This window comes from Ptiloglossa arizonensis, chromosome 4, assembly GCF_051014685.1.
Source record: "Ptiloglossa arizonensis isolate GNS036 chromosome 4, iyPtiAriz1_principal, whole genome shotgun sequence".
NCBI classification, from domain to species: Eukaryota; Metazoa; Arthropoda; class Insecta; order Hymenoptera; family Colletidae; genus Ptiloglossa; species Ptiloglossa arizonensis.
In genome coordinates, this window is record NC_135051.1 from 1,865,961 (window position 1) to 1,881,297 (window position 15,337).

At 41.3% G+C, this 15,337-nt stretch overlaps 1 protein-coding gene across 2 annotated transcripts in view; it reads right to left on the reverse strand.

Moving 5' to 3' along the window:
• The window catches only part of LOC143146380 (uncharacterized), a 63,425-nt gene that overhangs the window by 24,147 nt on the left and 23,941 nt on the right, over window positions 1-15,337 (reverse strand). For both annotated transcript variants that reach the window (XM_076310622.1, XM_076310623.1), the window contains exon 2: window positions 9,113-9,285. In XM_076310622.1, coding sequence (XP_076166737.1) covers window positions 9,113-9,285 — 173 coding nt within the window. The remainder of the gene's footprint in view (window positions 1-9,112; window positions 9,286-15,337) is intronic.

Genomic DNA, 15,337 nt, shown 5'->3' on the forward strand with positions numbered 1-15,337 from the left:
GAATTATTTAATATAATAGTATTTTTCCATATAATTTATGGAGAATTTAAGGAAATTCACGAAATGTAATTTTTCCATATAATTTATGGAAAAATTGATGAAATTACTTTCTCACCGTCTTGGAACGACAAAGACAAATCGGTGGTTTGATTTTATTCGTGCAATGAATGCAAAACGTTCGAATGATTTTCATGGAACGAAATTACGACCAGGCGCCAGTAAATTCACGAAACGCAATTTTCATTAACGAGTTGTCGATGAAGGGACTCGACAATACGGGTAGCCGAGAAACTCCTACTCCGTCAGGTTTGCCCACACGATTCAGCGGAAAATGTTTCGTAGTCGCACGGCACGCACGATTAATGACTCGAATCATTTCCCTTCCGAGCACGCTTTTAAAATTGATACGACGCTGACGACTTTAATTGATTACGAGGCAGCCGGAAGACGATAAATCTACGTGGCTGGATTTCGATCAACGTTGCGCCTATGATTAATGCCGATGTTGCTATACAATGTTGATGATACGGCCGCGGACACACGATGTGTCGTTAGAAACGAATCCTCCTGTGCTTTCTCTAATAAATCCACGACAACGACGCCGAATAAACGTATCCAGTTGGTATGAAAAAATTGATTAATCGCTCGCCGTAACGCAATAATAACGACGCACGCGGAACGGAGATACACACCAGGAAACTTTTTACACTTATCGATATCAATTATTTGCGCGTAGAATCGCAAAATATTCTCGGTTGTACAGCTCGACCATTGAGAAATGATCCCTCGTGGGCGGGTGCAGAACTGCTCCGCCCATTCCCCCACCTAGGCTCTTCGTAGACTTTCACTTTGGCTCGTGACGATATTTCGCGCGCGTTTTTATTTATTTTTCTTTCTTCTCCGTTAGAAACTTTACAAAATTTCAAACCAATTGCGAGAAATGTCTATTTTGAAGAGCGACCGAAGTAAATTTTCTTTCAATAACAAATATTAGAGAATCCGGAAACAGTAGCGACGAACACGAATGATCAACGACCATGCATCGAGCGTTAAAATCGCATTGAATCGACAAATTTCGTTTCAATATCGTCCCAGATCGCTATAAATTTAAAAGAAAATGGCACGATCGCTCGTTCCGTCGGACTTTGGCCACTCCCCCTGGGGTAGTTTTTCTCACTTCGTACCGTTCGAGGTATACACTCGACTGTAATCGATCAGGAAACGATTTCTCCGGGAAAGAATAAGAAGCGCGAGCGACAGAAACCGGGATAAGGTGGTTCCCTCTCTCTCGTGTCGTTCGTTTTTATGGACTAGGCGAGCCTGGTTCCGGCCCGTCCAATTATCCTCGGTTAGTTGTTCCGTTTTTACACGGTGGAAAAATTAAAAGTGAAGTATCTCTTCCCCTTTTTGTTATCGGCCGTGGCGGAATTGCACCGGGGGCAAGAAAGAGACTAATTGTTCGGCTGGGCGAGATCGCGCATGCGGAAAAGGTTCGTCCGAGGGACCCGGAGATGCAAATGCGCTTTTATTGCATCGCTCGTCGGCACTTTTTATTGCCGCGCGATGCAGCCGAGCTTTCGCGTCGCAATTAGCGGGCTGGCGTGCGCCGCTCGTTGCGTAATTACGAGACGCCTTTTAACGAGAAGGAGAGATGAAAATCGAACGATAGTTCCCGACGGACAGGTGGACAATAAAGGAACTGGCGAGCGATTCGCGCGAAATAAACGCGTTCAAGAATTAATTCCGATCGCTGAACGAAAATATTCGTCCGAAATGTGAAACCGAATTTGCGAACACACGACAGGAAGATTTTCCAAATCGAATCATCGCTAAACGAATACCACTCAGGATTATGTACACGAATACGTGAATGATTCGAAAGCCTCACGGGGAACCGGATGCGCGGTAATTACGCCGTTTTCTGAGCTCAACACCGAACTACCAGATGAAACGTCGGTACACGTGGCAGAACTAATGGCTGTTAAACATGCGGTGAAAATCGCCCGAGAAGGACCAACCTAACGAATAAAAGCCCTCACTGACCCTGGAGAGTCTCGAGAATCTGATTCGGAAGCCACGTTCCACGGAAAGTGTTTTCATTTCGATCGAAATTCTCTCCAGGTGCGATCTTTCGTTCCTCGTACGATACATTTGGTACGCGATCTTGGTTTCGAAAGGTGATCGAAGTGACACTTTTCCTTCGCGAGAAGAAAGCGACGAAAAGGCTTCGAATGCAATCTTCTCGCACGCGTACTATACAAACGTAATCCAGAACTACTCTAAAAGTTTAGAAATTTATAAAAGCCTAAGAAACACCCCTCACGATCGCTGAAAGAACAAGGCCCGCTGTAACTTCAAATGCAATCTTTCCACCCGCGTACTATACGAACTCACTGTGCTCTAAAAATCTACCAGAGCCCTGAAAAAGAACAAAACCACCCCTGAAGATTGTTTCGATTCTCTGGATCACAGTGATTAAAAAATACTGTACGAGAACGAGGTATCGAGTGATCGACAAACGTTGCCCGTACCGATAATGAAATTACCTTAATCTCCGATCGAAACACCGAAAAGGGGGCTAGGAACGGAATCGAGGGGGCAGAAAATAATGTACGGAAGGTTCGCGCGAATGAAAACGCACCTGTTCCGAGTGAACTCATCCGGGAGCAGAGGATCGACGATTAAACGATATCAATCACCGTGGGGCCCGTCGTCTCTCCAGAAGCCAATCAACGTTCGCGAAGGCCTCGTAATTAGCGGTTGCATCGTACCTCTACCGTTCACCACGACAAACAGACGAGCGCCGGCCCGAACAAACCGACGCGCATCAAGCACGAGGCGTCTTGTTCTCGCGCTTGTTAAGATTCATAAAGCGGAGCGTGCGTTACACGCGACCCGGTGGCCCTCATTAGAGGCCTGATTACGAGCGATTAGCCCGGCAATTACCCGGGGAATATATTACAACCGAGTCGGGAGACGACGAATCGCGATCGCGGCGCGTCGTTTTCGACGACGACTTTTTCCACCTGAGATGTATGCACTTCCACGGTCCAGCAACGAGGGTGCAGACTTACCCTTTCGAGTAAGCATTTCCACACGGAGCGTATCTTCGCACACGAGTACTCACAGGCCGCGCAAAGTGGCGTTCGTAACCGTCGATAGGAACGTTGCTGAATCGTTTGCATAAGATAATTAAAAATAGAAGGATTCGATTTAGACCAGTCGGATTTTAACGATCTTTTGTAGGGTGATAGAGTTCCTTGGGGGGTTTCTTGTACGGTTTCTTGTTGAAATGGGTAGAATTTTGGAAGTAGATACTCGATAGTTTTAAAGATATAGGTAATTAAAGTTTATTAGGTTTGAAGTCATAGCTGTGATAATATATAATAGAAGCGAAGAATCTATAAGAAAAAATACTATGTTAAGTGTGAAAATTGACACACTCTCGTATTTACATATTGACAATGTATAACGAAAATTGAATACAGAACTTTAATCATTTATGTGCAATAATTAAAAAAAAGGATTCGATTTAGACCATTCTGATTTTAACGACCTTTTGTAGGGCGATAGAGTGAAAATATAGAAGCGAAGAATCTATAAGACAAAGCACCACGTTAAGTGTGAAAATTAACGCACTGTCATACTTAGAGATTGACAATGTACACCGAAAATTAGGTACAGAACTTTGATAGAAACATAACAATGTATAGCAGAAATTAGGTACAATCGTTTACATCCAATAATAAAAAGAAAGGATTCGATTTATATCATTCTGATTTTAACAATCTTTTGTAGGGTGATAGAGTGTAGGTTTCTTGTTGAGATGGATAGAACTTTGGAAGTAGATACTCGATAGCTTTAAAGATATAGGTAATTAAAGTTTATTATGTCTGAAGTCATACCTGTGAAAATATAGAAGCGAAGAATGTATAAGAGGAAGCACCACGTTAAGTGTGAAAATTAACGCACTGTCATATTTTTCAAATTGACAATGTATAGCGTAAATTAGGTACAGAACAAGGTACTAGGTTTTTTCACAATTATCGAGTATCTACATCCAGCGTTCCACGTATCCCAAACTGGTACCTATGTTCTATCACCTCGTAAAAACGTGAACAAATCTAAGGGGTACAGATTGGGTATCTTCCAAAGTCGATCGCTCGGCACAATAATTTTAATTTGATGTCTCAGTAAGCTCGAATAAATTCTTTCCAGCGACATTAGTGCACACATCGAAGGCACACTCACGAGTACACTCGCGTGTCCCCCAATCGGGCGTGCGATTGGCGATCGAGGATAACTCCTACCAGTGTACCGTGCTACGAACGCCATGCTAGATGATCCAGGAACGTCTAAAAGGAGCCTAACCTTCATCAGCGGCTGGAGTCGCGAACAGGCCCATAACCCGACCAGTGAAATTCGAATCCCTCGGCCTATTAACGACGCCCTGGCCGCGATACCGATTCTTCGGCAACGCTCGCATAAACCGTCTTAGGGATACGCGCGATTCCGCGACGCGGAAGCGTTTGATTAAGAGGATCGTTAGGCTGTGGCCGTGGATGTGTTTTATGGTCGAGCCATCGGCGACCGGTGCTGCAACCTCGTCTGTGACGAATTGGCTTTCGATGAGTCTTTCAGGTGGTCCCTGTGCTAGCTTTCGTCCTGATCGTATCTTTCTTCTTTTTATTTGAAAACCTTCGATGGGAAATCCTGTTTCACCGCGTGGTTAGTCGTCCCGGTTTACAATTATTATTCCGTTCCTCGATGTGGTACAAATCTTTTAGAATACTTCGAATTAGACTATCGAAAGCAACGAGTCTTCTGTTCGATTGTTTTTTTTTTTTAATTATCTGACATTCGACAGTTCGAATTTCAAGTCTCGAGAAGCAATTTCACGGTTCAACGATACGAAAATTGAGCGAGCAATTCCAAAAATTAATTTCTAACCCTTGGGGGAGTAATTTAAATCCGTTTGTGTCGATATGTACAGTTCGAGAGCGGAAAGTGTGCATCGGATGCTTTTTCTTCACGCGCGAACTGTACATACGCGATGGAATAATAATTCCAGGAATAATGGGACTTGCAATCGTCGAAATTCTTTACATTTCGCATCAGTGTAGTTAATGTTGTCTTTCCTACGCGCGCGTTTAATTCACAGATATCCTGCTAATAAGTTAGAATCCGTGTAATTACTTCTACGACATTCAACGTTCGCCGTAACTCGGCTTTCCCCCATCAAGTACCGGTTGTTGGTTCAGCGGCATAATTTTCAATTAAATCCTCGCAACAAATGAAGGCAATTTAAAGCATTAAAAACACCACGCGGCGGAGAGAAGTTTAATTGGTATAAAGCAAGTTCTCGCGGAAGGAATCATGTGACATCGGTAATCACGACGCTGTAGAATGCGGTGAATAAACTGATTTAAATGTTTACTCTACTTATCTCGTATAAATTGCAAGCGTGCATAATAAGTTTAATTAACGTTCGAGTTAAGGGCCGGCTTATAAAACGTGCAACACGCAACTGGCTGCGCCGTGTTTAGAGGGTCACTTATTCATGCGGGGGATGTAAGTGGTGGTTTCACTCGAGTTGCTCGATGGTAATTACGCTGGAAACACAACTTTAACAGCCTAATGATGTTTTCTAATCTCTAGCCTGTGTGTGTGTGAGAGAGAGAGAGAGAGAGTCGAGTAACCACCTTTTCTTTTTCCTTAATAGGAAACAAAAGCAAATAAACGATACGAGGTTATTATTCCTAGAATCGTTCGATTAAAGATACACACGGTGTAGCAATGGTTTTCAAACCCCTTAGAAAAGAAGACAAAAAAATGTTCGATCGCTTTCGGTGAATTTAATAGATCAAATTTTTGGCTATCGACACTTGCAATTTTCTACACGCCATAATTTAGAAATGGAGCATTTATTAAACGAGCTTCTGAGATTGTTAAACTCCGACAATGAATGCACATATTAACCGAAAAAGATTCACAATTTTCGTTAGAAATTTTCTAACTTGCCCCCTTTTGATAAGGGATTTCTACATTGAAGAACTCAAGCGTAGACTCGAAAGTTTCAAAAGTAGTTCAATTCTGGCGATCGATGCGTAAATAAAAAGAGACACGGACTTTTCTGCGTTGAAAATGTTCCTACCCCCTTCATATAAGATATCCCCTACTTTGGCGTAGAGATTCGATAAATGCCTACATTCTTCCCAAACACAGAACTTGCATCATTCTGCGCAAAAATTGTTGCTTAAAATTTTCTTCGGTGAAAATTCAGAAACGGAAGCGTACATCAAAATTTATTTCCACACTCGTTGAACTCTAACTTACAATTGCAGCTGAGAACTCTACTCGCGATTCTCTTCGTCGAAAATTCAGGAATGGAAGCATTTATCAAAATATATTTGCGCACTTGTCGAAAACCGGGCGTAAATTTTCGCTTCGATTTCTCTCGAATTCACTCGAACGACTAAAGACGAGTTCGCGCCGTCCTTCCAGAGAATCCAGGATGCTCGTATCGACGTGCGAACGCGAATCGAGTTCAGATTCGTCCAAAATTTCCCTCTCGAAGCAAGCTCCGCGGACCGAAAAGGAAGCGACGGAGAAGAGGACACAGCGAGAGCCTGTTTCCACCGCGGCACCAAGATGGCGTCGAGGTTGGCTCCTCCATTCTCCCGACTTAATTCACAATACCACCCTCCTCGAGTCCCCCCTCTGCCTCGCTCGTTCGTTCGTTCGCTCTCTCACTCTGTTTCTTTTTCTCTTTCTTTCTCTTTCTCTCTCTCCCTTTTTTGGTGCGCGTTACGCCCATGGAATACGTAACGCGACGCGTGTGATATATGCACGTAATGCATCTGGAGCGTCCAGCACGCACCTCTGGTGCACACGCGCTCACCAGCGAGCGTATCGCGTGTGTGTACGCGCAGGGATATCGCGCAGCACCCCTCGATCGTTCGTATTAGCATATCAATCCCCTCGTTATTCGGCCCTTTCGCGCTTACTCGGTCTCCGCGTACGCGCCATTAAACGCCGAACGAAGGCTACTGTTCCCCGATTAGGGACCATGGAAACTGGCGGCTGTACCGAGAATATCGAGCGGCGTTTTCGGAGCCACCCGGTAGGTTACAACCCTCCGCGAAAGGTAGCAACTCGCGGGAAAAGGTAGCGGTGACTATCGAACGCGATGGTTTTTAATTTATTCATTGGTTCAAGGGATCGGTTTAAGTTTGTTTCGTTGTTGCACGAGACAAGTAGACAATGGAACGATCAGTTCTATTTCGTACGCGGAGGTATCTTCCAAACGTTTGGTACACGAGAGAGAATAGATTTTATTTGGTCTAAGTACGTACTCTTGCATTCGTCTATTTTCTATGTATATTTATACGTTCGTATACAATTAAAATGATAATGTACGTTTCAATGTATTTTACAATTTGGACTCTTTAAGGAGTCATTCGAATGAAATTAACAGTGTCTAACGGAGACAAAGTTCAACAAGTGCGGAAATATATTTCGATTAATGCTTCCATTCCTGAATTTTCGACGAAGAAAATTGTAGGTAGAGTTCTCAGCTCTAATTGTAAGTTAGATTTCAACAAGTGTAGAAATATATTTTGATGAATACCATTTCTGAATTTTCAACGAAAAGAATTGTAAGTAGAGTTCTCCACTGTAATTGTAAGTTAGAGTTCAACAAGTGCAGAAATATATTTTGATGAATGCTACCATTTCTGAATTTTCACTGAAGAAAATTGTACGTAGAGTTCTAATTGTAAGTTAGAGTTTGACAAGTGCAGAAGTTAGTGCAGCTCTAATTGTAAGTTAGAGTTCAATAAATGCAGAAATATATCAAAATATATTTGGGCACATTTATCAAAATAAATGCTTCCATTCGTGAATTTTCACCGAAGAAAATTGTAAGTATCGTTCACGAATCGAAATCGATAAAAGCGAACGATGTTTGTTTAGAGAGGTTCGAGTAATCGTTCGAACACGTTCGATGAGCGAAAGTGTTGATTCAATATTGGTCCGAGTTCGAGTATCTCGAACCACGATTGGTAAAGGATCGATTTCAAATGCGGTGCGTGAGATAGGTGCAGGTTTTTTGTGCAAGTTCTTGAATAATTGACTGCTCGTTCTTTTAAACGATGTAATTTGATGTCGACTACAGATTCCTCGCACCCTCGCCTCCGAGTGTAATTACAGGTTTAATTGTCGGGCAATTACCTGCGGCGTGATCGAGACTGCGAATGGCTCCTCGCTTTATAGACACGACTTTTGTAGAATATTTTAGCGCGAACTTAGCTAAATTAGCAAGGTGGATATCAAATGGTTTCATAATCTCAGAGACAGAGACAAGAAAGGGTTCTTTAAAGGCCTTTTGTAAAATTTTCTAGGCTACCAATTCTAAATAATTTCCTTCGTCTTATATACTATTTAACTTTCGAAACATCGGATAGTTTTATAATCTCAGAGACAGAGAAAAGAAGAAGTACTTTAAAGGCCTTTTGTAAAATTTTCTAAGCTACCAATTCTAAATAATTTCCTTCGTCTTATATACTATTTAACTTTCGAAACATCGGATAGTTTTATAATCTCAGAGACAGAGAAAAGAAGAAGTACTTTAAAGGATTTCCGTAAAATTTTCTAAGCTACCAATTCTAAATAATTTACTTCGTCTTATATACTATTCAACTTTCGAAACATTGGATAGTTTTATAATCTCAGAGAGAGAGAAAAGAAGAAGTACTTTAAAGGATTTCCGTAAAATTTTCTAAGCTACCAATTCTAAATAATTTACTTCGTCTTATATACCATTTAACTTTCGAAACATCGGACAGTTTTATAATCTCAAAGACCGAAAAAATAGGGATCTCCGTTTCTTATTAAATTTCCGAAGTCACCAATAATTCTCCTCTTCTAAATCTCCAAGAGGATTAAGCGAGCTTGATTAACTTCTAGGTTAGAAGTCAACTGGACGCGTGCTCCAACGTCTTTGAAACTCGCGATGACGATCAAAGTAGCAAGGGTCCAGTGTTCGCAGACTAATTTCAAGACTTTCGATTAGAAGAGAGAGAGAGAGAGAGAGAGAGAGAGTGAAACATACCTGTGTTTCCGTCAGCGAAAGGGCCTGGGCCAGCTGCTTCCTTTCAGCGCCGACCACGTAGTGATTTTTCTCAAACGCATGCTCGAGCTTCAGCAATTGACTAGGACTGAAGGCTGTCCTTATTCTCTTCGGCTTCCTGAACGGCTGCAGGAGGAACCCAGGGATGTCAGGACCTGAAACAAACTCATTTGCATTAATAATGTTCAATGTCGACGTATCGGACAGTTTTGAAAATAATTCATCCTGGAATCCTTTAAAATTCGAAAGCTACACGTATCGATAATCAATGTACCATCACTGGCTGTTCTTTTCCCAAATTATCGACTGCCTGATAGATAAGATAACTTATTACGAGCTTTCAGAATCACCTAGTACCATAAACACGAGTCGATAGAATAATGAAAAAGATCGACTCTCTCTAACAATAAGTTCTCTAATAATAAGTTCTCTGATAATAAGTTAATCCCTGATAATAACAACTTCGATAACACGAGAGAGTCCGCGCTCAAGGTCGATCGTTTCCCGTGTAGCTATGTCGCGAGGAGTCTCACGAAAGCGTGACAACGGCCGATTACGGACGGGCAGAAATTTCATCGCGCGATTCGTCCGCCGCGACGAAGATGCGAGACGATAACGCGACACTCGCGGGATAATTCATTAAGCTCCGATTAATTTTTAAACGACGTCATCGTCGGTCCTGTCCGCGCGTCGTCACGAGGGTGAGTAACGACACGCGAGCCCGATTCGCTCATGAGACGACCTGGTATGCATAAACGAGGAGAAAACGAGTCGCACGAAGTGCGCTGGTTACCTAGAAGTCCGCTCGGGTAATTGAGTATTCTACCTCGAAAGAGTCATGTCGATCGACCGATACCCACGTCTGCCGGAAGTCGAGCGGGATACTTCGGCCGGAAAGCTCGCCACGATAAATCGTTCGATTCCAGTCGTTGGCTCGCGGCTCCCGAGCAACGCAACTGCGATCCAAATTGAAATTCGATATTTTCCGCGCCAAGTTCACCAGTCACGTTACGAGTGGAACATCGAACGACGAACGGTAGCAATCTCGTTGACTGGTATCGTTACCGAAGATACTGAAAATATCGCGCGTGATATTTTTTTCATTCTCCGGACGATTGATTTCTCTCCGTTGTCTGTTGTTCGAACATTCTTAAGTGTTTGAACAGATGCGCGAATACAGTGGAAACTTACCTCGTTTGCACCATCTCGAAGAGATGCGCGGTAAACTTCGTGGAAAAGCAGTCGCGGACACTTGTACAATCTCGAAACGTATTTTAACGTTCGTTGATGTACGATCGATATTTATCACTCGCGAAAACAGAGGAGACTGCGACAAAATTGATATTATGCGCAGTATCGACGCGACCGACTTCTCGTCCGGTGTACGATCGTCTGTTGGTCTACGACTCGCGCGAATTAGATGTTTGGTTTGCGCAGGGGAACTTTAAAGGACGCAGAAAATATTGCAAAGTGTAACGATACGAGAAATCTAAGGATGATGCAATCGATGTGACCGTAGCGTAATAAAAACATTTAGCAGGATTCAAAGCGCGTTGAGCGTTAACGCGAATTTTCTTTCGTACGTTCGTCTTAAAGCAATTACTAGTATTTTCCACTACCTTTGACTGGAATTTTTGATACTTGCGATTATTTAGGCATTTGTTCCGAATACATTTCTCGAACTTTTTTTCTACGTTCGTCTTAATGCAAATATTAGTATTTTCGACTACATTTTCCGATACTTGCGATTATTTAGGCGTCTATTTCGAATATATTTCTCGAACTTTCTTGTAAAATTTCTATTGTACGTTCGTCTTAAAGCAAATACTAGTATTTTCGACTACTTTGATTACATTTTTCGATACTTGTGATTATTTAGGTGTTTATTCCGAATACATTTTTCGAACTTTTTTTTCTACGTTCGTCTTAAAGCAAATACTAGTATTTTCGACTACTTTTGACTACATTTTCCAATACTTGTGATTATTTAGGCGTCTATTCCGAATACATTTCTCGAACTTTCTTTTGTACGTTTATCTTAAAACAAATACTATTATGTTCGACAACTTTAATTACATTTTCCAATACTTGCGATTATTTAGGCATCTATTCCGAATACATTTCTCGAACTTTCTTTTGTACGTTTATCTTAAAACAAATACTATTATGTTCGACTACTTTAATTACATTTTCCAATACTTGCGATTATTTAGGCGTCTATTCCGAATACATTTCTCGAACTTTCTGTTGTTCGTTCGTCTTAAAGCAAATACTATTATTTTCGAATACTTTTGACCACAATTTTTGATACTTGCGATTATTTAGGCGTCTATTCCGAATACATTTCTCGGTCCAACGATCTATAATTAGAAATGATTCCTAAGTTACGGCGTCACGTTTTTAAGCTAGTCGAAGGAAGATAAATGATTTTCCATCAATCTTTCTCGCACCGAGACGTCCATAATACCTCGTGTTGTATGTCAAGGAATGAAAGATTCATTTTTCTCCTCTCCACTATTTAAAAACCACCGAGTATTGTCGCAGCGTCGAGGATTTGTTTTAAAAATCGGTGGAAAATAATCTTCCTTCTCCTCACTGTCTAAAAAATACAGTTTCAACGAAACATCGTTTCCAAAATCGACGAAAAATAAGTTCTCTTCCTCGCTATCTAAGAAAGCTTCATTTCCAAAATTGACGAAAAATAAGTTCTTTTTCACACTATCTAAAATACGTAAAATTTCACCGAAGCTTTATTTCCAAAATCGACGAAAAATAACTTCTTTTCCAAACTATTTAAAATACGTAAAATTTCACCGAAGCTTCGTTTCCAAAATCGACGTAAAATAATTTTCATCGTCCCCTTACGCTGTCCAAAAATTGATAAAAACTAATTACGCTTTTCCACCAGTGATTAAAAAAACGAGAAATTTCCAACAAAGCTTCGGATAGCGATGTCGTCGTCGATCGAACGTTCGATCGTATCTGCATACCGAAAGAAAGCGAGCGTAATGAAAACGATCGAGGAAACGCGATCAGTAAGCCGATCGATGTCTATCCCGTTCCCGTTCACGTTCTCCTCAATGATCACCGCTCGCGTCGCAATGCAAAGACTCGGTAAATACTTGAAATGTTTAACTGGGTCTTTAGGCGCACGCACGATACGCGTATCTTCCAACGGAAGGTCGCCAGCAGCCCCGCTTTAATGGCCACATCACGTATGCACGCGTAAGCTTAAGTAAGATGCGTTTCCACGTGCGAGCATTCTTACGACCGCGACGCAGCGTAAGTTACATCTTGATGGATCGGGCTGCCTTGGCCGCCTGTAAACAATGCTTCGACCGCGATCAAACGACCACGATCTACGCTCGTCAACGCGGCGTGGATCGATCGTGTTCCTTCCTCGACTTCGTTTCCGTTCTCCGTTCCAATTCGCCGACGACTAACCACTTCAGCTACCGATTTCTCGCTTATGAGAAAATACACGAAAAGTTACAAAAAGATATTCTTTTACCCAATGGATATTGCACTCTTACGTTTCATTTTCGAAGACATCGAATATACCAAGAAGCAAAAGACACACGTTTCAAAAATTTCGATTAGACGCGGCAGAATTTATTTTAGAAAGTGTACGTATGTTTGAATACACAAAACGTGGAAGGCTGGCAACTTTCGGTTACCGCGATCTACAATATAACACGCGGTAAGGTGTTACATTTACGTCGCATCGTGTCTGCGAACGCAAACCTTTGAGTAGTGCCCTAGCGCGGTGGTAGGGTCTTACGTATAGAATTTTACACGGGTACGAATAAATATTCCCAACAACGATAACATTTTGTTAATTAATGATCTACTTCTGTATGGTAAATTTCAAAAGATTTTGAAATACGTAATGACACAAGGCATTACCACATTCCTTCCACTCCCAAGTACTCTCGTTGCTTTTTTCATGTTTGGCGCACACGGGTCTGCAAACGCAAACCTAAGCAGTGTCTTAACGTGTTGATAGGATCTTCCGTATAGAATTTTACACGGATACGAATAAATATTCTCAACAACAGTAACATTTTATTAATTAATGATCTACTTCTGTATGGTAAATTTTGAAACCACATTCCTTGCCCTCCCAAGTAGTCTCGCTGCGTTTTTCATGTTTGGCGAACACGGGTCTGCGAACGCAAACCTTTGAGCAGTACCTTAGCGCTTCGATAGGGTCTTCGCGCTAGACCCTAGACCTTTTTATGTGAACAATTTTGAACTGTTTCTTTTTTTTTTATTGTTACTACGCTAGATTGTTATTACGTAGATTTTCATTTTGTTACGTGAATTATTCTTTTAGGATAAAGTGGTCTGATTGACGAGCAAAAATAATTTCAAGAGTACCCTCTTTCGAGGAATATTCGAGGTTTGTAATAGGTACTCAGTGTACCTGGGATTCAATAACTCGACGTATAGAATTTTACACGGATACGAATGAATATTCCCAACAACAATAACATTTTGATAATCAATGATCTACTTGTGTATGGTAAATTTCAAAAGATTTTGAAATACGTAATGACACAAGGCATTACCACATTCCTTCCACTCCCAAGTACTCTCGTTCCTTTTTTTATGTTTGGCTCACACTTTACAACGTTTTTGGGGATTTTTTTTAGCTTCTGTGGGTGGACTGTTCCTTGGAAAATGGCACGATTGTTTCGATTGGAATCGAAGTGGTGTATCACTGGTGGACAACCTTCCACGCTTTGTGTATTCAAACATACGTACACTTTCTAAAATCTGTTCTGCCGCGTCTGATCGAAATTTTCAAAACATGTATTTTCTGCTTTTTGGTATATTCGATGTCTTCGAAAATGAAACTTAAGCATTGAAAAGTGCAATATTAGTAATAACTAGTTAATGCATGCCAGAAGTGCATTTAATTGAAAAAATATCTTTTTGTAACTTTTTATGTATTTTCTCATAAGCGAGAAAGAAGATAAGTAGCTATCTTGGTGATCTACTTCATCCATGCCATTGTTATACTCAAACACGATATTGAGCTTTTATAACAGTGATATTATTTCTCCATCTCTTCTTCTCCACTTCCATCGTTTCAATTCTTTTACATTTCGTGGACAATAAATATATATCTTTTTTATCGTTCCACTTTGCAGCTAAAATACCTTTGCACGATCTTGAAATATCTCCTGATATTCTCAGCTTTATCCTTGCGAACTCTTTCGGCATATACTCTCTATTGCATCTTACCGTCCCTATAGGCATCGATACGCATGGATTGCAATTTTTTAAACACGTTATTCAATTTTACAGCTTTCTAATAAGACGTATCGCAAACTACACGAATTTTCCTGTAAAAAACAATCCGTACAACCTACCGTATCGATTCTGATATATTTTATGAAATATAAAATTACGTGCATTCTGGAACCGTAGCTCGAATAATGAACGATCGAACTGTCATTCGATGTGACAACGTGACGAACAGGTCATTTTTGTTTCTACGAGAAACGTCCATCAACGTGGTACAAGCATCACTGGCGGTTTTGGAAGAAAAGTATCTCGACTTTCGTTGCACGTCTTAACAGCGCAAGATCTTATCTAGCTCGCTGGATTGTTTTCAAAATCGGTAAAAAATAATCTTCCTTCTCCTCACTGTCTAAAAAATACAGTTTCAACGAAACATCGTTTCCAAAATCGACGAAAAATAAGTTCTTTTCTACACTATCTAAAGAACATAAATTTTCACCGAAGCTAACTAACATCCACTCTTGGGAAGCTTCTCCTCGATTCTGAATCTCGAGTTTCTCGAATTCTTGACTGTACCTAAGTGTGAATGCATAGAATCGATGTTTGTTTAATTTTGATGGTAAACGTATGCGAGTACAGACGCTCCCGAGCCTCTCCCGTACACGATTGGAACCGATTGGAACCGATACGTGTCGAATGGACGTTTCAAGTTTATTTCGCGTCGTTACTTCGCGCCGCGGTGGAAAATAAACAACGCTTGAAAAGATTAAAGAACGAAAACAGAAATGCAAGGAAGCTGGAAATACGAGGGGGGTGGTAACATTACGTCAGAATTTTTCAATAACTGGACCGGGCTCCTGCAACGCGTGCGCGACTCTTTCGCTCGACGTTTATCGGCCGCTGTCACGTACGCGTGATCTTATCTCGCTCGCTGGATTATCGTTCACTCTTGGGAAG